This window comes from Hemitrygon akajei, chromosome 26 (genome assembly GCF_048418815.1).
Source record: "Hemitrygon akajei chromosome 26, sHemAka1.3, whole genome shotgun sequence".
NCBI classification, from domain to species: domain Eukaryota; kingdom Metazoa; phylum Chordata; class Chondrichthyes; order Myliobatiformes; family Dasyatidae; genus Hemitrygon; species Hemitrygon akajei.
The window spans coordinates 13,513,788-13,537,611 of record NC_133149.1 but is presented as its reverse complement, the minus strand read 5'-3'; the positions used below and the strand labels follow the sequence as shown (position 1 = coordinate 13,537,611).

At 41.1% G+C, this 23,824-nt stretch overlaps 1 protein-coding gene across 3 annotated transcripts in view; it reads right to left on the bottom strand.

The window, feature by feature from the left end:
- The window catches only part of LOC140716758 (baculoviral IAP repeat-containing protein 5.1-like), a 42,884-nt gene that overhangs the window by 2,906 nt on the left and 16,154 nt on the right, over positions 1 to 23,824 (bottom strand). Inside the window, exons 3-4 of one of the 3 annotated variants that reach the window (XM_073029589.1) lie at positions 16,633 to 16,753; positions 119 to 228 (exon numbers count right to left, since the gene is read on the bottom strand). In XM_073029589.1, coding sequence (XP_072885690.1) covers positions 119 to 228 — 110 coding nt within the window. In that variant the 5' untranslated portion in view covers positions 16,633 to 16,753. Of the gene's footprint in view, positions 1 to 118; positions 229 to 5,539; positions 5,768 to 16,632; positions 16,754 to 23,824 lie in introns of those variants that run through there. The other 2 variants (XM_073029588.1, XM_073029587.1) reach the window with 2 other exon arrangements.

The following is a 23,824-nucleotide window of genomic DNA, read 5'->3' as shown; positions in this document are numbered from 1 at the left end:
CCTTTTAACATTCCTGTAGGCATGATAACCTACAGGCATGAAATGTTCTTTCCTACCCCAGTTCAATCCTATCTCACTTTCAGAGCTGGTGACAAGTTTATCCAATCCATACACATACCAGGGATCATCTTCAGGCTCCCAGCTTTCCAACTCCTTCAGACAGAAGAAGCACATAACAACATCCAGTTCATCCTCAGTTGGACAATGTAGAAAACCAGCCTTGGCCATCTCAAAGAAACAGATACAGGTATCATTGGTCATCTTATTTTCCAAGCTAACATTTAATTCTTCAGAGAATGATTAATTTTGCCTCTGCCATGTATTTGCCAGATAAAACTCAAGGTAAATGGAACTTTTGCCTGTCCTCATCACCTTCTCAGTCCTCTTTCAATCAAAGTTGCCAAATGTATATTCTATGGGGAACTAAACATTCCAGCATACAAGTGTGAAAGGCAGAATCAAGGGAGAAGACATGTTTTGATTAAAAAGGTCTTCATCTGATAAGGTAGGGACAGGAACTTCTGAATGAGCTGTAATGGAGAACTGACCTTGTTTTCAATCAGAAAGCAGAACAAAGTAGCAACAGGGAGATTTAAAGAGCATTAGTAGCTTATCTTGTTCAGTTGAAGGCAGGAAGTTTTGTACGAACTTTAGTGGAGAGCCCACCTTGTGGGCTGCAAGACAGGAGATGGAGTAGAGCAATCCAATTGGCTAGCTTGTGAAGAGGATAGCCAATCAAAAGGCAAGTAAAGTCAGCAGGACACTGCGCAAGGAATAGTTGCCGAGCTTTAGCAAGAGGAGCCTGGGCAAAGGAAACAAGCCCCGAGTAGTCCTTTACAAACCTTAGTGTAATTACAATGTAGTTAAGGCTGTGGCATGCTCCTCCTACAGGCTGTGGGACATCGGGCAGACTCCATGAGCGTCACAGACAAGAAGTTTGAGGTGGTCACACCCAAGGTATATCACTGGCATAAGGAGTGACATTTACTGTGGGCAGCAGTACATAAAAACTGCAAGAAATGAACAAAATCAAATGAAGTACAGGCTGCAGCTAGCTTGGTGGCCACAGGAAAGGCAGACAGTGCAGGGTCTCCCTATGGCCATTCACCCATACCAATACTGGGTGGAAGGAGTGGGAATTACCATTCTGGGCACTGCACGGCAGCAGCAACCTCAGTGGCACCGAGAGCACCTCTGAAGCTCAGAGGCGAAGAGAGAGGGCAAGCAGGGCGATAGCAATCGGCAACTTGATAATTAGAGGAAAAGATGGGAGATTCTGTTGCTACAAAAGAGAAACAGGGTCAGGGATCTCTTGGAGTGACTGCAAAACTTTCCCAAAAGGGAGGGTGAGCAGCCAGAGGTCACAGTGCACATAGAAAGAGGGATGTCCTGTGCAGTGAGTTAGGAAAGAACCTAAACAGCAAGACTCAAGGGTAGTGATGTCTGTGTTACTGAGGGTAGAATAGAAAAATTGCTCAGATGAATGTGTGGCTGAGGAGCTGGGGGTGCCAGGGATTCAAGCCCTTTGGTCATTGGGACACCTTCTTGGGAAGGGGTGACCTGTACAAGAGAGATGGGTTGCACCTAAACTGGAGGGAAACCAGTATCCTGGCTGGGACATTTGTTAGTGCTACTCGGGATAATTTAAACTAGAGTGGCAGGATGTGGGCCCTGAGCAGTGGAGTGGATGGTGTGATATCAGGAGATAGTACTGTAGCCAATGAGAGCAAGTTTAGTCATCAGGGTACACAGGAGGAATGGGAGAGCAAAGACCATTCGTTCAAACTTCATTTCTTTCGATGCAAGTGGCTTAACAGGTGAGGTGGGTGAACTCTGTGTGCATTGGCTCTGAAGACCAAGGCTACATCCACACTAGACCGGATAATTTTGAAAACGCCGGTTTCGCGTAAAAACGATAGGCGTCCGTACCAAGCGTTTTTGAAAATACCTCCATCCACATTAAAACGGGTATTTGGGCGAATCATTGGGCATGCGCAGGACACATCTACGGAAAACAAGCAACACGTTTGGTGTTGAATCTCGCAGTTAAAGTCCGCGTTTGTGCCGTTACAGACTAGAAAAACTTAAAATTGCCAAACGATGAATAGCTGTTTGCTCTCACGCAGGAGCACTTAAAACTAAAAAAAAACCAAATATTGGAGCGTATGAGCGCAACCAACAGGGAGTTCACGGACAGTATGACCCGGCTGACGATGAACATTGAAAAACTGACTAACTGTTGCATTAATAAAGCACCTTGTTAAATGTATAAAACATGTCTGCATCAGCGTTATCTTGTATTTCCATACAATGTTACATTAGGCAGTTATACATCTATCGTCAGAGAAGTACTTGCATAAATAGGTAAACCACCTTCATACGAGCAAGGACAGAAAACATGGCAAAGTGAGTATACTTATTTATTCAGTAAGTTATGGGTCAAAGTATTTGGTGAGTACATTTCTAACTCTTCTAGCTTCAGTCTCGTTGCTGTCTGTTTTAAAATTGTTAGGTTGTGTGGGGGGTTGCATTAGGGAAAACAATGAAATGCCGCCATGTGTTCTGGCATATCATGACAGCGTTTCTAGAAATCTCCGGTTACCCCCATCCACATTACTCCTGCACAAGCGGCATTTTCAAAATTACACACTCTGGGGGGTGTTTTAGAAAAGCTCAGTTTTCAGGGGAGGAAAACGCCGTTTCAGTGTGGACAGAGGATCAAAACGAAGAGAAAAAGCTTTGGTTATGAATTTATCCAGTCTAGTGTAGACGTAACCTGACTTTCAGAGCACTAACAGAAGCATTGTGAGGACTGCAGCTGAAATGTTCTAGGATTCAGATGCTACAGGCATGACAAATTTGCAGGGAAGAGGGGAAATTTCCCCTTCTTGATGGAAGAATATAACAATGGTTCTTGGAGAGGATATTGTTGGGAGATCATCCGGTGATGTCAAATAGGTAAACCATAGAATTATGAAAGGGAAAGTCACTGACATTTACAAGAATTAGAGCAGATATGCAGATATATTGTAGACAGTTGTAAACTTAATTGATAGGATTAGTGGGAAATTTTAAAACTTCCCCAATGTTGACTGTGCGAACCATACTGCAAAACAGAGTGGAATTTGTGAAGTGCATCCAAGAAGGCTTCCTTTCTCAATATAGAGAAGGGGTGAAACTGGGTCCACTTCTTACCAATGAGATAGGGCAAGTGAAAATCTGTCAGTAAAGGACTTTGGGGCCAGTGATAATTCTATTAGTTTTAAAATAGCTATGGAGAAGTAATTGACAGGTAATATCCCCAAATTGGGGCAGAGTCAATTTTAGAGCCATTACACAGTATTCTTGCAGAGGCTGGTAGGGACACAAGTCACAGGGAATGGAGTGTCAAGGAGGGCTTTTGAAGTGTGATGCCAAGAGCGCAAGGCCTGCATGTTCCTGTCAAGGTGAAGGGCAAGGCTAGCAGAGTTCAAGAATGCTGACGGACAAGCCATAACAAACCATACTAAATCTATCCTGCATGTCAACAGCAATGCCCCTCTTCCTGATACCGAATTCTTTCTATGGCTATGGATCAAATGCAGCAGGTGGGACTAGCCCAGTATGGGCAACATTTCTATGCTGACAAAGGGCCTGTTTCCAGGCTGTAGGACGATATCAATAGTCTGAAGAAATTATTGAAGGATCATCCAGTGAGGCTTTGTGTGGAATTGAGACACAAGGGGGATGGTCACTTTATTGGCATTGTACTATCGTCTCCACGTATAGTCCATAGAAATTCAAGAAACAAGTGCAGATATTGCAGGAAGTTACAAGAATAATAGGGTTGTCAGAGTGGGGATTTAAAGTTTCCTAATAGACAACAGGACTGCCACGTTACACAATTAGATGGGGTAAGAATCAGTTCAGAAATATTTGCTCAGGCAATATGGGTCCTACAAGGCAAAGATATGCTTATTCTTGGGAAATGAAGCTGGATAAGTGACTGAGGGATCCATGGAGGAGCATGTTGGGACCAATAACCATTGTTCTATTGATTTATGGAAGGGGCAAATACATTAACATCCAAAATGCACCAGAAGAGGCATGTGGATAACAAAGGGTTAGACTCTAAACTTTAGAGAGATCTGGCATGAACACAGACAAATGGAGCTAGCTCAGATGTGAAGCCTGGACTAACTGGGCTGAAGGGCTCATTTCTGTGTTGTATAACCAATACACAAATGAAGTGATCATAATTAGCGAAGAGTAGTTGTGCTGAATCAAATGCAAGACATGGGAGAAAATAGTAGTTCCATGCATTACAGTGCCCAAAGAGGACAGTCTCTTGCTTAGATATTAAAATAGAATATGTAAAAAAAAATACAGATGAACGACTCTTGATTAGAGGTTAAAAAATAAAGAGCACTGGAAGGGAATTAAACAGAGAATATGGTTGCTGGCAGAAAAAAAAATATTTTTCCCATAGGTATTAAACTGCCAGATCAAGAGACAATTAACATTCACAAACAAGTAAGTTTGTATTAGAACATTACTGTGTAGGACAGTGGACATTTGAACTAGCTCACCAATAAGAATCAGTGGCAATTTTGTAAAAGAAGATAATCTGAGGCAATCAGCCATCAAGATCACAAATATACATTTCTTAAGGATATTACATTCAATTCTGTTTAAATCAGGAACAGACTTCACCATTACAAGCCAGCCCAATATTTTAAACTAGAGGATGCTAATTTTCTCATCCACAGGATGAATCCTACTAATGTAGTATTTCCAATTAACCAAATTAAACAACAACTTCAGCTTCTTTACTAATCGCCTGTTTATTTCTCCCAGCCCACCAAGGACAGGCTTCATTTGGGGACAAGACCTTTAATTTCTTTTTCCCATTTGAACAAGGGAGAAACAGTACTCGATCCAGTGGAAGGCAGCAGGTAACAAGCAAAATAATTGCTGGCCAGGATTTGGTGATGGGACCAAGGATTTTAACACTGGGAGATCACTACTGGCGTATACCAGGAACTAGAATCTGGTCTGGTCCAACTGGCTGAAAGTTTACTCTGAATTATGTATGCAATCTTTAATGCACAAAGTTTAACAGTTACAACTCTTATAATATAGCTACTATGATGTAATAATTATCATGGTCACCCAAAACAATTTATGGGCCTTCATCTAATGGCTTGATGTATGCCGATTCAAACCAGGTCATTCAAATCAATAGGTGACCACAGTCATTTCCTCTGAAAGTTTGGATTAATCACCATTTAAGTTTTATTAACTCCAAAAAGCTTACATGCCACATTGCAGCCCAAACACATAAAATGGCTTATTACCTACTTCAAGATTTCTCAGATAAAAACAAAGTTCTTCAAAAGAAAAATAGTTGGACTGCAGAAGAAAATAAACACTAACCTATTTCACACAATCAAAAATCACATTTTACATCAGGAAATAGGCCCTAAATTGATTTATTTGTTCACATTCACTCTACACACAAGATATATTAACAGCTGTTGGCCATTGGCTCCTTACTCACATTTTCTGGTGTACAACAACAGCTCTCAGTGAATGGCCAGTTTATGAATGTAGCTAACCGGTTTTCATAAAAATACATTAACCTATGCTCCAACAAACAGGAAACATGGTCCACCATTTTGATGGGGGGAAAAAATAACCTGGAATAATCAGCTTTCCCAGTCATCCTTCAGGGTGATATTCAGCTACAGCTGATCAGCCACAATCACATCTTGTCAGAAGAATAAGCCAATAAAGGAGGCCTCTACATTGGAAGGGCACCACCTTAAGTCAAATGCCACTGAATGGCTTTCAGCTGTCTCCTTTTAGTAATAAATTGTGATTGAACAGAAACAGTGGAATGTCTGTTGTCTAATGATTGGCTTCAGCACATGTTTACAACAGGGAGAGATAAAATAAATCAATTTGAATTCCAGGCTTTATTATATCTTAATACATGTAGAAAGGGAGAGACCATAAGACATAGGAGCAGAATTAGGCCATTGAGTTTGCTCCACCATTTTAGCATGGCTGATCCATTCCATTCTCCTTCCTGCCTTCTCCCCATAACCTTCCATTACTTGACTAATCCACCTTAAATACACCCAATGACCTGCCCTCCACAGCTGCCTGTGGCAATGAATTACACAGACTCACTGCCCTCTGGCTAAAGAAATTCCTCCTCATCTCCATTTTAAATGAACATCTGTCTACTCTGAGACTCTGCCCTCTGGTTTTAGACTACCCCACCATAGGAAACACCCTCTCCACATTCACTCTATCTAAGTCTTTCAATATTTGGCAAATTTCCATGAAATCACTCCTCATTCTTCTAAATTCCTACAAGTAAAGGCCCAGAGCCATCAATCGCTCCTCATACGATGAACATTTCATTCCTGGAATCATTCTCGTGAACCTCCTCTGAGCCCTCTCCAATGTCAGCACATCCTTTTTTTAAATAAGGGGGTCAAAGCTGTTCACAATACTCCAAGTGAAACCTCACCAGTGCCCTGTAAAGCCTCAACATTACATCTTTCCTTTTATATGCTGGTCCTCTCTAAATTAATGTATCTGCCTACCTCACCACCGACTCAACCTGCAAATTACCTTTTAGGGAATCCTGCATGAGGGCTTGCGTGTCCCTTTGCACCTCAGGATTTTGAATTTTCTTCCCATTTAGAAAACAGTCCATGCTTTTATTCCTTCCACCAAAGTGCATGACCGCACACTTCCCGACTCTGTTCCATTTGCCACTTCTTTGCCCATTCTCCTAATCTGTCTGAGTCCTTCTGCAGACTCCCTGCTTCCTCACACGACCAGCCCCGCCACCTATCTTCATATCATCTACAAACTTGGCCACAAACCCATCAGTTTCACCATCCAAATCATTGACATACAACATAAAAAGAAGTTGTCCCAACACCAACCCAACTAGTCACTGGCAGCCAATCAGAACAGGCTCCCTTTATTCCCACTCTTTGCCTCCTGCCAATCTGCCAATGTTTGATCCATGCTAGTATCTCTCCTTAATACCCTGAGCTCTTATTTTGTTAAGCAGCCTCACATGCGGCAACTTGTCAAAGGCCTTCTGAAGATCCAAGCACACAACATCCGCTGATTCTCTTTTGTCTATCCAGCTTGTTATTTTCTCAAAGAATTCTAATGGAATTTGTCAGGCAATATTTTCCCTTAAGGTTACCATGCTGACCTTAGTATATTTTATCATGTGCTTCCAAGTACCCTGAAACAAACATCCTTAACAATCGAGACCAATACCTTCCCAAACACTGAAGTCAGGCCTATCACCTCCTAACCTGTACTCTTTCCACTCCCACAACCTTCTTATTCTGGCTTCTTTCCCCCTTGTTTTTCAGTCATGATGAAGTGTTTTGGCCTGAAACGTCAGTCATTCCCCCCCCCCCCCCGCCCCCCACAGATGCTGCTCACCTGCTGATTTTAAATCAAGAATCAAATCAAATTCTAGTTTAGTTATCATTCAACCATACATGAAAACAGCTGAATGAACCAGTGTTCCTCTGGGGCCAAGGTACAAAACGTACACAGCACATTCAAAATACCGAGCAAAAAAATAGTCACGCAAAATTACACAGATATAGTCCAAGTCTCTGAGCGACTGTCCCACAAATTGATGCTACAGTTCCTGACAGTTAGCAAATACTGCAATCCAGCCTGTTGCAGCACCGGTGGGCGAGGCCAGCCACAACCGAGCATAGTCGCCAAGCTACACGGCCTCCACTGCCCCCTCTTCTGGACTGCAGCAGCAAGCAAGCCTGCGGCTTGAGGCCTAGTGCCAGTATTTGTGAAATGCTGGAATAGGATTGAGCAGAGATAACAATGCTGTAGGAAATGGAAAAGGCATTTTAGTATCAGCCATTGCATTCCTTTAGGATGTCTTGAATAAATAGATTAGGGGAAAATGTGGATGTGGAGGTTTGAATTTTTGGAAGCTCTCTATTGTAAACCTCATCAGGGGTTTTTGAACAAGGTAAAGTTACTTGGAGTCACAACGTCATATAGCACAGAAATTGGCCCTTTGGTGCGTGATTAACAAGATTCACATCTAAGCTAGTCCCCAGCAGGTCCAGATCCCACTGTAAGCTTTGATAGTCTTCCTTGCTGTCCAGGGCACACCCAATTTTGGCGTCAGCTGCAAATTTGCTCATCCAGTTAAACACATTATCACCCAGATCATTGATGTAGATGATCCAGCACCGATCCCTGTGGTGCTCCACTAGTCACAGGCCTCCAGTCAGAGAGGCAATCATCTACTACCACCCTCTAGCTTCTTCCATGAAGGCAATATCAAATCCAACTTACTACCTCATCTTGAATACCAAGTGACTGAGTCTTCTTGACCAGCCTCCCATGCAGGACCTTCTCAAAGGCCTTACTATAGTCCATGTAAATAACATCCACTGCTTTGCCTTCATCAACTTTCTTGGCAACTTCCTTGAAAATTGTTAGGGAAATTAACTTGCTAATGGATTTTAATTAAAGTTGGTCACTGATAAATTGGACATGGACTTCGAAGTGACTAGAGAATACCTTTGTTCATGAATAAGGGAAGAATGACTCGCTAACATGTCTTCCAAAGAACAATAGTCACAGTCTTTTTTATACATGCACATAGAAAGTCAATTACATCAGTCAAAGTTAAAATATATTCATTCCTGTGTGTCTTATCAATTCCCACAAAAATGCCAGCGATAGACTCTTTTCTGCCTGCAACACACAGAGGTAGTTTGTCAGCACATCCTTGATACCAAGATAGATTACTGCAAGCGTGCTGAGATCCCAGGCCGAATGGCGAGTATTTATCAAATAAAGAAGTTTCAGTAAATCCTTAGATCCAGTCAGTCATTAAAGTAAAAAGGTATAACTTGTTTTATATGTTGATACCAGACAGGTGAAGGGAAAGCAGACACGCTGTTTAATTGTCAGAAACTTGACAGCCCACAGGGTCCTCCCTACAATTCATGACCTTCACTGTCTCCATCTTGTTCATACTGCTGTGTTATGCACTAAGATCAGCACTAGGCATTTTGTTAGTTAAAGGAAGGTGCAGGGTGTTAACAAATACAAGGGTATTTTACCCTTTATTCAGAATTTTCTTCCACAATTAAGTCATGTAGCCTCGTGGTATACAGCAGTATGCTAGAGGGTAGCAGCACGATTCTCCTCTGATCCAGGCATTAAGCAATACCGACACACAAAGGCAGTTACCTGACCCAGTTGGCCAAAATCCTCCACAAAAACTCTATAAGACTGGTTAAACATGACCTAGCAGACACAAAGCCATGTTGACCATCCCCATCTATTCAAATACTTACATATTTAGTCCCTTAGAATAACTTCCAATTAATTTCCCACTACTGATGTCAGGCTCACCAGCCTATAATTTCCTGGCTTATCCTCAGAGCTTTTCTTAAACAATGAAACATTAACTATCCTCCAAATTCTCCAGCACCTCACCTGTGGCTGAAGATGATTTAAGTTGCCCCTGCAATTCCTGCACTAGACTCACACAGGTTCCAAGAAAACACCTTATCAGGCCTTGGGGATTTATCCACCCTAATTTGCCTCAAGACAACAAACACCTCCTCCTCTGTAGTCAGTATAGGGTCCATAACCTCACTGCTACTTTGCCTCAATTCTGTAGGCTCTGTGTCTGTCTCCAGAGTAAATAAAGATGCAAAAAATCCATTTAAGATCTCCCCCATCTCTTTCAGCTCCATACATAAATTGGTCCTCTGGAAGATCAGAGTGGCAATGTTGTCCCTTGTCATCCTTTTGCTCAAAGTCCTTTGAATTCTCCTTCACCTTTTCCGCTCAAGTAACCTCATATCTTTTTTTTAGCCCTCCTGATCTCCTCCTTACGTGTTCTCTTGCATTTCTTGTACTTCTCAAGTACCTCATTTATTCCTGCCTGTCTAAACCTGCTCTGCACCTCCTTCTTTTCTTAGCCAGGGCCTCAACACCTCTTGAAAATGAATGTTCCCTAAACCTATTATCCTTGTCTTTCATACTGACAGGAACATACAAGTTCTGTACTTGAAAATTTTCACTTCTGAAGCTAAAGTATAACTTTGCCAGAAAGCAATATGTCCCAGCCCACACCTACCAGATCCTTTCTTATACCATCAAAATTGGCATTTTTCCACTTTAGAATCTCAATCTGAGAACCAAACCTATCTTTTTCAATAATTTTCTTAAAGCTAATGGCATTGTAATCGCTTGATGCAAAGTGTTCTCTTACACAAACTTCTGTCATCTGCCCTGTCTCATCCTATTGGAGATCTAGTATTGCACTCGACATGGCACTTAATGAATAAATGAGTATCTCCCCCTCTCTGGTTGCAACTTCCATGTACTGATTAAAGAAACTTCCCTGAACACATTTGACAAACTCTTTCCCATCCAGACCTTGAATAGTACATTGTTAATCATTACATTGTCAACCACTTCCTCTGGCAGCTAGTTCCATACACTAACAACTCTCTAGGAGGAGAAGTTGATCCTCAGGTTCCTATTGAATCTCTCCTCTTTCACCCTTAATCTATGCTCTCAAGGGAAGTAGGCCTACTTTCTGAAAGGGAGAACAGGATAGAAGGTGTAACCGTGGTAGCTACAAGAATTTGTGAGTTTGTTATAGATGTCAGTGCAAAGTTTGTTTTCTGAGGTGGATGCAGAGAGATGAAGAAAAAGGAGAGAGGTGGACCAGTAAACATAGAATAGAACATAGAATAGTACAGCACATTACGGGCCCTTCGGCCCACGATGTTGTGCCGACCCCTCAAACCCTGCCTCCCATATAACCCTCCACCTTAAATTCCTCCATACACCTGTCTCGTAGTCTCTTAAACTTCACTAGTGTATCTGCCTCCACCAATGACTCAGGCAGTGCATTCCACGCACCAACCACTCTCTGAGTGAAAAACCTTCCTCTAATATCCCCCTTGAACTTCCCTCCCCTTACCTTAAAGCCATGTCCTCTTGTACCGAGCAGTGGTGCCCTGGGGAAGAGGCGCTGGCTGTCCACTCTGTCTATTCCTCTTAATATCTTGTACACCTCTATCATGTCTCCTCTCATCCTCCTTCTCTCCAAAGAGTAAAGCCCTAGCTCCCTTAATCTCTGATCATAATCCATACTCTCTAAACCAAGCAGCATCCTGGTAAATCTCCTCTGTACCCTTTCCAATGCTTCCACGTCCTTCTTATAGTGAGGCGACCAGAACTGGACACAGTACTCCAAGTGTGGCCTAACTAGAGTTTTATAGAGCTGCATTATTACATCGCGTCTCCTAAACTCTATCCCTCAAATTATGAAAGCTAACACCCCATAAGCTTTCTTAACTACCCTATCTACCTGTGAGGCAACTTTCAGGGAACTTGAGGGGAGGGTGGAAGTTGGGTGGCAAAGTTAAGGAAATTGACCAGCCCAGCGCAGGAAGCAGTCATCAAATGAACAGAGAAAGATTTGGGGAGCGTTACCAGCTCAGGGTTGGAAGATAGACTGTTCCACGTAGCCGATGAAAAGTGAAGCCAGACACATACAGGGGGTCTACTTCATTGAGCACCTTCATTCTGTCCACTCTTGCAGCCACGATGACCAGCCATTTCAGTTCCACTCCCGATTCCCACAGAGACATGGGGAGACAACCTACCAGAGGAAAGCTGCAGAGACCAGGTCTCTGGCACTGAGTCTGGCTCCATAGCTCAGACGAGAAGTGGGGAGAAGAGGAGTGCAGTCATGACAGGGGATCTATAGTTAGAGAAGAGACAGGAGATTCTGTGGTTGTGAAGGAGACACCTGGATGGCATTTGCCTCCCAGGTGCCTGTGTTATTATGTGTGGACATTATCAGGAACTTCAACTCCCAGTGTGCAATGCGGGCAGTTCACCCCGTGGACCAGAAATGACTATGATGCCATTCTGTAAATAAAACATTCTAGCATTAAACCCACACTAAGCTTGTTTTCATTGAGAACAACCACAACGTGGTGTTAGAAGTCGGTATGAAGTCTAAACACGGAGAATAAATGTGCACTTCTTAGAAGAAGAAGGTTCTGATGGAGAGAAGCTGCCAAAGTTCACCAAATTCACCAAGAAATTCAGGTGAGAGGCCAAAAATTCCTGTCATGGATAGTACTCCAGCACCTGAAATGCTTAATTCAATATATACTTATCGGCTAGTGGTGCGGGAGGGGTTGATGAAAAATTGAAAACGTTCATTTTTCTACATTAATTGGCAAAGATGCTTTGGATATCTATAACTGCTTTCAAATTGTTGATGCAGCCTTTACATTGGATGCTAATGACAACATTTGAGGTGTATTTTGTCCCAAGTAAAAACATCCTGTTTGAGAGAGAGATTTCCTCTGCTGTGTCCAGAAGAAGAGCTTATGAAAGGTTCAAAAGGCTGTGAATATGTGTAGGGTAGTGGCGACCACACAAACACAAGCTATGGCGATGCACAGAGCATGCTGTGAAAACAGAGGAACAATGTACAAGACGTTTCCCAAAGTAACATCAAAGCCAAGAGGAAGGCTCAAACAGCAAATGTGGAGATAGTCTCATTCCAAAGACGTGTCCTGCTTATGGAAAGTCCTGCAATAATTATGGGATGAACAATCATTTTGCAAAGTGCTGCAAAGCTGGGGACTCCCAAGAGAAAGGTGTGCAGTGTTTGTAAAGAAATGGAGGAAGTCTTTGTGGATTCTCTGCAGGCGCTGGTAAAACAGAATGGATCACTCCAGTGACTGTGAGTGAGACAGTTATTCCATTCAGGCTTGATACCGGAGCCCAGGTGAATCTTCTATCTATGGGTGATTACAAGACTCTCCAAGTAACGAGCAAGATTTACCCAGTGAAGTTAAAAATGACAGGCTGTACTGATTGTGGTAATGATCTGATCATTCTGCTATGGTCTACATTTGAAACCAATTCAGGCAGAATATTGGATCTTAAACCATTCTATAATTCAGAAATTAATCTGAAAAGGAGACATACTTGTATTTGATGCCACAGAAAGGAAAACAGCAATTCTGTCAACTCTCCCTCACCTAATTTCATCTTTTCATCATCCTCTCTCCATCTTGCTCTATCACCGACAGCCTCTGTACCCCTGTCTCCCTCATCCAGTTCCAGCTGCCCCTCATCCTGTCCCTATCTAGTTCCACCCATTACCTGCCTCTATCCACACCCCTATGCATTGATAAGCTGGCAATGCTTCCTGTTTCCTCTCGATCCTGATGCAGGGCTTTGACCTGACACATTAAATTACACATTTGGCTATTGCACTTTGTGAAGCTAAAGATATTCATGGAATTCTTATAAATGGGACTGTTCATAAGATCTCCCTTTATGCTGATGATCTTTTGGTTTATATTTCGAACCCTGAAGAATCTATTCCTAGTTTATTGAAACTATTAAACGATTTTGGAAAGTTTTCGGGATATAAACTAAACCTTCATAAAAGTGAATTATTTCCCCTGAACAATTCTGCTTCTATATATGATGACATTCCTTTTAGAGTTATGGACTCATTTAAATATTTAGGTATTATTATCACTAAAAATCATAAAGATCTTTATAAAGCTAATTTGGTTCCTTTAGTGGATTTTATGAAGTAATTATTTTGTAGAGGGAATCCACTTACACTTTCATTAGTTGGCCGAATTCATGCAATTAAAATGATGATTTTACCAAAATTTTTTATATGTATTTCAAAATATCCCTTTTTTTAAACTAAGAAGTTCTTCGATCAGGTTGACTCCATTATTTCATCTTTTATTTGGAATAATAAAAGACCAAGAATTGCTAAATATCATTTACAAAAATTAAAAAAGATGGAGGTCTTGCTTTGCCTAATTTAAGAATGTATTATTGGGATGTTAATATACATTATATGTGTTTTTGGTTATATTGGGCTGATAGAGATGAACGACCTCCGTGGGCTGATTTGGAATTGAATGCTGTGAAACAGTTTCACTTAACCTTATTATTAGGAGCTTCTCTGCCTGTACAACTGGCCAAAATTACTAATTTAAATTTATATCCTGTGACTAAGCAGTCATTACAAATTTGGTTCCAGTTTCGTAATTTTTTTTAATCTTAAAAAATTTAAACTTCTTATTTTAATTTATCGAAATCATTTACTTAAACCTTCATTAAGTGATCCTATTTTTCTTCTTTGGAGGAATAAAGGGGTTTATTCCTTCATGGATTTGTTCCAAGATGGCCGACTGATGTCTTTTGATAAATTAGTAACTAAATACTCTCTCTCATATTCACATTTCCTGCAATATCGTCAGGTCAGACACTTCTTACAAAAATACTTATGTAATTTTCCATATATACAAGATTCGGACCTGTTAGATATTATTTTAAAAATGAATCCTTTAGTGAAGGGTTTTGTTTGGAAAATTTATAATTTATTGTTACAACAGCACAATTACCCTTCACTTAAGATTAAGCAAGATTGGGAGAGAGAGCTTAACATGACCCTGATAACAGAAGATTGGTTGCGGATTTTGAAGTTGGTCAATTCTTCTTCGATTTGTGCCAATCACTCTTCAATTCAATTTAAAATTGTACATCATTACTATCTGACAAAGGAGAGACTGTCAAAAATGTTTCCTAATGTTGATAGTCAGTGTGACAGATGTAAAACTGAGACAGCCACATTGACACATATGTTTTGGTCGTGTTATGTATTGAAACATTTTTGGAAGTCTATTTTCTCTACAATTTCTAAAGCTTTAAAAAATTAATTTACAACCTAATAAATTGACAGTTTTATTTGGTATAATTCCTCAATATATTCATGGTATTTCTCCATCAGACCAACATGTAATTGCATAGTGCATAGTGGTGGCATCCGTCGGTCTTGAGAGACCATGGATCTGCACCTGGAGTTAATTGCATTTGTTACGTTATTGGCCAGAAGGGCTATTTTGTTGAAATGGAAAGATGCTTCTGCTCCGACTTTGATACAATGGTTTTCTCAGGTGATGCTATGTCTTAGTTTGGAGAAAATCACAAGTCAAACTTTTGATCCTCGATTCAATTTTGAGAAAAGGTGGGTTTCATTCACCTGCTACTATCATCTGATTTGAGTTAATTAATATGGTTTCCTTCTGATTTTTTCCTTAAGTGGATTTGAGTTGCGGATTGATGTGGGTTTTTTTTGGAAGCTTGTATGATGTATAGCTCCGGGGTTGTGCTCCCAATGGTTTTTTTTTTTGTTTTTGTTTTTTTTTTCCAGTTAGTAGGGATTTTTTTTAGTTAGGTTCTTTTTTCCCTTCTTTTTCTTTTTCTTAACACTTTATTTTTTCTTATTATTGATATATTGCTTAGCTTTGTTAATCAGTTATTTGCTAATTTAATTCTTTATTGTACATAATGACATATTGACTTAATGTATCTTTTTTTGTTAATCTTCAATAATAATTAATAAAAAAGAATTTAAAATGCATGAACACCCCTTGATGGATTTTCATTCACATAAACAACAAATTGTATCTAAAATAGAAAAAACAAAACCTGTGGTAGTTGCAATGAAATTATAATATATGTATCCAATACAAGCTGTATTGTACAGCAGGTATTTCGAAGGGCTGGAACAGTGCTATCTACATGCTCTACACAGAATTCTACAGATCCACATAAGGACATGCAAATCAACTCTTCCAAGACAACATCCAGCTGTCCGTATTCAGCAGTAATCTTAATCTTAACATCAAACTCCTAAATCTGTCCTGAACTTCAACATGAAAAATGATTATCAGATGGATAGAGGAAAAAAAGTTGCAGAGATGTTCTTAAAGTACCCTTGAATATATGCAACATCCCCATTGAGTGCTGGGAACCACTAACACATGAATGCCCAAAGTAGAGAAGGAATGTACCGGAATGTTTTCAGAAGCTCATGTTTGTCAGTGTACATGGAAGCCTTGTGTAAGTTTTGGAAGAAGTTCACTACCTCACTGACTGCCTATCTGTGGAAGGGTCTACAGTCGCACATTGATCTCATCAGTCACCTCAAAACCCATGAAACTGGAGTGGAGGTGAGTGACCCTCAATCCTGATGGACTACCTAAAAGCAAAAGAAGGATGTTGGGGGGGGGGGTGGAGGAGGAGGTTGGGGAATGATGTTGGTGTGGTAATCAGAATTCCTAAAAATGCTGAGCTTCAGTCAAGGAGCAATGATTCACAATAACAAATCAATGCAGACCATGTGCTTTGTTATGTTATATTTATGGCTAGAAACTAAAGATTTTGCATCCATATTTTCCGAGTTGTGAGGAGTTTCAGGGAAGTTCAATGCTTTCTCATGAACCAAGGGAACAAAATATAAGCTCACCCATCACACTGAAGTAAATGAAGCAACTGATAAACTTTAACAATAAACAGTCTGAAATGCAAAACTTATTGAGAGAAGGTGTATACTGCTGAAATTCTAGTGATGAAAATGAAAAATAAAATACGTTTAGGCTTCATACAGAATCAGAGTTACAAACTGTTACCACATAAGGAAGCCATTCGGCGCATTTACGTCCATACCATTTTTACTGTAACAACGGGCAATCCTACCTGTTCCGTTTTCCAACACTGCTTGAATTCTTTCCTTTCAGGTAATAATGCAGTTCCCTTTTGAACATCACAACTGAATTTGCCTTCACCCCAAGCTCCATCAGTACTGCAGATTCAATTCCTGTTATGTTTAAAAAAAATGTCCTGATGTTACTTTTGGTGCTTTTGTCAGTCGCTTTCAGAAAAAGACACAGAAGATCTCATGGAAATAGGACAGAACAGTGGTTCTGGAGCAATTTAGGACTTGGAGGAAACTACCATTGATTAAACAGCAATTATTGGAGAAACTAATGGAACAGAAATGTAATATATCTCCAGGATTTCACGACATGCATCTGTTTTGCGAGAGGTAGCTCTGAAGATAATGGATGTAGCATGTCTGTTCTTCCAGAACAGTTCCTCCAGACTGGAAGGTAGCAACTGTATCAGTCCTCAGTTATCATTGTTGAATCTACAGAAGTTTGAAAGGTTATGGCCAGAGTCTTTGCATTTTCTTCTTCCACTTGGCAGAATATTCTCTCTCTCTAGCATTGCAGCACTCTCCATCAATGCTACCAAATCTCCTCTATTTTTCAATGCCCTCTCCTTCTGGAACACCTTCATCCAAGAATATTCCTGTTTTTTTCATATCTGTTTTTATCACAATACCATAAATCTGCATGGTCAATTGGTCTTGCAGCTCAATTGTTAAGTGGAATTCTTGCATTTATAATCACGTACTGTAAACTTAATGATTTGAATGTGCTCTTTTTGTCTAGCCCTGTCTAAAAACTTGCTCTTAACGTTTTCTGGAACTGTATTCCTGTCAATTCTTTATGCTCCCTATAAAATTCCCTGTAACAATTACTTCCTTGACCCTGGTCCTCCTTTCCTGTCCAGATGGCCTACAGTACACATGACACAAAGGCCATGGCTCTGGTTGCTTCTCCCATTAGTACTCAGAACTGAATGGCATTAAGAGAGTATGATGTCCTGAAAGTTCTCTGAATTATCAGTTGTGTTTCTTTTTACCCCTTCTGGCATCACCCATTGCTTCTCTGCTTGAACTGTGATGTAACCATCTGTTGAAACGTGCTAGCCCAAAGTACTGAGCTTCATGGATAGGCCACAGTGTTGCCAGCTACTGTTTCAGGATGCACCCTGAAATCAACTCATTGTTCCCCCTGTTCCTTTTAGACTCTTTTATAAGCATTCTGCTGGCATCGTAAAACAGGTATATAAATCAGAAAGCAGCACTAAACCTCAGTAGATATTATAGATTCTTGCACATCCATCACAGAACAGTAATCAATGACACAGTTAAAGATGACGCGTATCAACTGAATTGAGTCATGAAAAGTTTAGTATAGTTTTTCAAATCAACAACTATAATACTTACGGGAAGGCCGTCTATAAAAGCCTACTCATCACAGGTTATACATTCTCCTATCACCAGGTAAAAATGATATTTATGATTCAGACTTATTGGAGTAGAATAGAAATAGAACTAAGTTTTATTTAGCATTAAAGTACAATATACTTTTGCTTTGCATTGCTTATTACAATCCCAGGATCTCCACCAGAAAGTGTAATTACTCACTGAGATTTAACAGCAGAGAAGCCATCTGCTTTGTGCTGCCATGCCTGGGGATTTTATTCTCAGAACATCTCGATGAAATGGCTGCATCTCCACTATGCTCAGGCTTCAAAATCAGATGTTAAAATTACAGTGAGACGCTCCCCCTTCAGCGACTTAGATGACACATTTAATACCACCAATCAAGTGAATTATACTCCCACCTTGCAAGACCATAAGATAATCCATATTTGTCAGGATCCTCACACAAAGAGAATGGATAATAAAGCATAAACAGTAAATGATCATCTCAGGGTGGAGAATATGCCTCTAGCTGAGGGAAGGATGTGTAAGGCGCTCCTTACCTCTGCTAGCCTGCAGGTCACCCTTGGGCAAGATGTAGCACCTGCTTAACCACCACCCCCTTCAATCAGGGTCATGTGAAGCTAAGGTGGTGGATGGTCGTATGAGCAGCTGGTGCATGTCCCAAGTCCTGGTTATACGACCACTGATGTATAACCAGTGGTTGACGCAGACAATCTCTGAAGAGTATTGATAATGGCTGGGGGTCACCCATCTTGTAAAGACACTGCCCAGAAGAAGGCAATGGAAAACTACTTCTGTAGGAAAATTTGCCAAGAGCAATCATGGCCATGGAAAGACCATGGTCACCCACGTCATATGACATGACACATAATGAATGAACAAAGGAATGTTCATTTTATGATCTTTAGTCATAATGTACAATTATGTAACATACTTCAAACTGAGGTAGACTGGATGCTAAATACTTCACTTTTTAAATGAGTAAGTAATGTTCGAACTGATGCAATAGAGCAAAATGTCCTTTCACCTTGAGCTCTCAAAGCAGTTCAATTGACTTGAAGATCTTAGGCATCTTTAATTCTAAATAAATTATAAATAATTTCTTTAAAATGAAATAGTACAGGTAAAAACACAAACATAGATTTAACATTAAATATATTTTCTCTTTAATGAAGTTTGGAGACCAAATTGCTTCAGGGCTACTTGGAAATAAGGAGAGGGGGAACGGCACTAATAGCTGACATGGACCGAATGGGTCCTGTGGTCGCTTGTATTATAACATGTGATCTGGTCATGGAGCTAAATACCACAGGTTTAAAATAAGTGGTTAAAGGATTACAAGGAAATAAAGGAACACTTTTTCACACAGAAATTTGTTGAGATGGGGAATGTTTTGACAATGCAACAAAATTGAATAGGAACTCTTAAAAGGGCAATTGGATATGTGGAAGGACTAGCTTGATGCTTATGAACAAAAGCTGGGGCCAGATTGTATTTCTCTTTCGAAGTGCCAGCACTGGTTCAACTGGGCAAATGACCTTAAGCAATACATTCATTATTATTAATCAAAATGTTGTTTCCATATCTACTTATAATAACAGGTTAAAAATAAGACAAAATTACAATTGGGCTGACAATGGACAATTTTTGAAGCTGGAATGTGAATAAAATCAATGGAATTGCAGCAGAGATACCGAACAAGTCTATTAGCTGTACTTCTAAAAGCAATCCTGTGAAAATGAACTATCTAATATATATACACATACAAACAGTATAAAATTAAAGAGTTACTAACTTGAAGTGTCTCTAGATAATAGAATATATTAACATATATGGCTTTGTATGTTACTTATCAAACAAGATGATCAGGATCACTATAGTAAGAGAGGAAGGAAAACACAGACATTAAATCGGCCTGTTCAGTGGTTCAATTTAATATCAGAGAATGTATACAGTATACAACTTGAAATTCTTACTCTTCACAGACATCCATGAAACTAAAGAAAACCCCAAAGTATAAATGACAGAAAGCATTAGAACCCCAAAGCTCCCTTCCCCTCCTACACACAAACAGTATCAAAGCATGAACCCTCCCTTCACCTGCCTCAGGAAAAGCATCAACACCCTCCCCCACCACTCACCATGCAAGCAATAGCAAAGTGGCCGAAGAGACTATGATCCATTGAAGACCACTGTTCCTCCCTACAGTTCGACTTGCTACAGGCTCCCCCTCTCACCAACGAGGAGGGAGGGAGAGGGAGAGAGAGAGAGAGGGGGAGAGAGAGAGAGATAATAGAGACACTCTGAGTGTCGAGATAACGATGAATTTCTGGGTCAGGGGTCTTGGGGTTTATGATACAGTACTGTGCTAAAGTCTTAGGGGATAGGTCTTAGGCAAGGGGATAAAAGACTGTTTGTACAGTACTGTATTTGACAACATGAAGCAGAAAGTGAGGTTACAAATCTGGCGGGATTAAAGGATGTTGGGAATAGCGAAGGTGAAGCACTGTGGGAGGGATGTGAGACAGGGGGCAGAGACGGAGTGCCCGGGGTGAGGGATGAGGTTGGCGTGGATGCAGACACACCCAGCCCTGTGACACTTGGCAAGGTCATTTGGTTCCAAACAATTGTTTTATGGTCATTACAGAATATCTCACTGGTGTTTGCCACTCCCTCCTCTCTCCCTTCCCCTTTTCCCAACCATGATTCCCCTCTCCCTGCCCCCTTCCCACTCTCGGTCCACAATAGAGACCCGTTTCAGAATCAGGTTTATCATCACTCACACACGTCATGAGATTTGCTCAATTTGCAGCAGTATCAGTACAGTGCAATACATAAAATTACTACAGTACTGAGCAAAGTCAGGCACCCTAGCTATATCTTTGTGCCCAAAACTTTTGCACAGTACAATATCTGTTCAGAATGTGGAATGGAGGCCAGGTCTTTGTTCAGGAAGAGTTAAGACAGCACTCCTTCACTCTATAGTCCTGGAGAAGAGGCCCTTTCACTTTGTATTTACCTGAGACACCCTCCATCACTTTTCTTCCCTTTAGACTGGGTGTAATTCAGGGATAAAGAGTAAAATAAAGATGAACCTTCCTCAACTTTGAAGCTTTTTGCCCCATTGATGATCGACTATGCTGCCCCTCCGCAACATTCATAATCAAACTCCTTCAGTTGGCTGGAATTGAAGTGAACTTTCCTCTCAGCATCCAACTTCCAGTCAGAGCTGCTAAACTAATCTGACCTTGTGTCATGGATGTTTAACACTGTTAAAATAGTTAGATTCAGGAACAGACTGCACATTACGGAGGGTGCACTGGTCTTTCCTCTTGGTTTTCCCAGCTGCCAGTCATGCAAGCCCCGGGTGGAGACTCAGGAATACCGTTGCACTCAGATGTAGAAGGATTCTTTATTGCTGTTTCCATCACAGTTTTGTTTGTCCACTCAGTGGTATTAGCCCTGTGATGTATCCCTGGACCTGCAGGACCAGTGAACTGTTCTTCACCTGGCTTCTGCCCTTTGACCTGTTTGGCATGGGTGATCATACCAAGATCCAAAGCATAAAACCCTGACTAGTCAACATAGCTCTCTGACGTATTGAGGCACGCAATCTCTACGACAAGGTTGTTGTCCTCTTGTTAGTCTTTGCACTGGGATAAGTAAACTATTGTTAGGGCCAACAGTCTCTGTAAGACTGAGGGGTGGGCAGAGAAAGCAAATCCTCCCATTGGCAAAATCATTCAATGGCACAGGTTGCTGTGTCGAAACAGCTAAAAAAAGGACTGAGGTACTTTACTGTCTGGCTGAAAGATTATGCACTGAGGTCGATTCAGAAACAGAAAGACGAATTAGTAGAAATTACATGCAGTGGCATTGCCCGGAGATTCCCAAAATGGAGTGCGATGGGATGGATGTGGGTGGGTGGGTGGGTGTATTTCTACAGAAGGATCATTTAGATCAGATCAAAATACACAAAAAGTCATTGAGGGTAGACATGGCCAGAAGTCAGAGTGTTCATGTTGAAAGTGTGTATTGGAGTCCGTTGTCACTTACTGACTTGAATTGACTTTATTTTTTACATCCTTCACATACATGAGGAGTAAAAACCTTTACGTTACATCTCCGTCTAAATGTGCAATGTGATTATTGTGATGAGAATTAGCAACAAGCTGCTTAGGGGAAAGTTCTTTCTGTAAATAAAAAAAAGGATAAAAAGACATTGTATTAGTAAATGGGGAAAAATAGTCATATGTGGAAGCTTTTTAACAACATGAGATAGTCACACACTGGGACAGAAAAATGGTGAGATTCCATTTTGTGGTTTAAACTGTTGCTTTGTGAACATGATTAACTGTACATTGTGCTCCCAGTGTTGGTGTGATGGATGGATACAGAGATGGGAACTGTACATGGTGCTCCTGGTGATGGTCTAACTGATGGATACAGAGATCGGAACTGCACATGGTGCTCCCAGTGCTGGTGTGACGGATGGATACAGAGATGGGAACTGTACATGGTGCTCCCAGTGTTGGTGTGATGGATAGATGCAGAGATGCAAACTGTACATGGTGCTCCTGGTGTTGGTCCAACTGATGGATACAGAGATGGGAACTGTACATGGTGCTCCCAGTGCTGGTGTGACGGATGGATGCAGAGATCGGAACTGTACATGGTGCTCCCAGTGTCGGTGTGATGGATGGATGCAGAGATGGGAAGTGTACATGGTGATCCCAGTGTTGGTGTAACTGATGGATACAGAGATCGGAACTGTACATGGTGCTCCCAGTGTTGGTGTGATGGATGGATGCAGAGATGCGAACTGTACATGGTGCTCCCATTGTTGGTGTGACAGATAGATACAGAGATTGGAACTGTTCTTGGTGCTACCAGTGTTGGTGTGATGGATGGATACAGAGATGGGTGGTATAGAGTGCCCAAGGCATTCCCATTCCAACCAATCTCTTGAGCCAAGGTCTGAAATTCGATTGTGTAGTCAGCCACTGACCATCCCACCTATTGAATCTTCATCAGGTGGTCAAGCTCCAGCAGGGAGATGAAACACCTTCCTCATGTCGGCTGTGAATTCCTCCAAATCCAGGCAGAACTTTGACCTACATTCCCAATGCACATTGACCCAGGCCAGGGTTCTTCCAGTCAGGAGAAAGATAAAGGAGAACACTTTTCCAAGCTCCGAAGGGAACCGGGGCGGCTGGAGTTCAAACACTAATGAGCATTGTGTGAGGAACCTGAGGCAAGAACCTGGGTCATCATCGAATCTCTCCGGAGTTGAAAGATGTGCTGGCTCCACAAAGCGAATGACTGGCTCCCCGGAGCGAATCTAGCTTCCTCCATGTGAAAGTTGATAAACAGCTGCCCGGAGGTTGTAACTCATGTAACAGCCTCCTTCAGTCTCACTCTTTGCCTCCTGGCAGTCAGCCAATCTTCTATCCATGCTTGTACCTTTCCTGTAATGCCATGGTCTCCTATTTTGTTTAGCTGCCTCATTTGTTGTATCCTGTCAAAGTCCTTCTGAAAATCCAAATCCAAATAAACATGATCCTCTGACTCTCTTTTGTCTAACTTGTCTGTTATTTCCTCAAAGAATTCCAGCAGATTTTTCAGGCAAGATTTCCCCTTTAGAAAACCATGCTGATGTTGGCCTGTTTTATTATGTGCCTCCAAATACCCTGAAACCTCAACCTTAATAATAGGCTCTAACATTTTGCCAACCACTGTTTTCAGGGTAACTGGCCGATAATTTTCTTTCATCTGCCTCTCCCCTTTTCATGAATGGAGTGACATTTACAA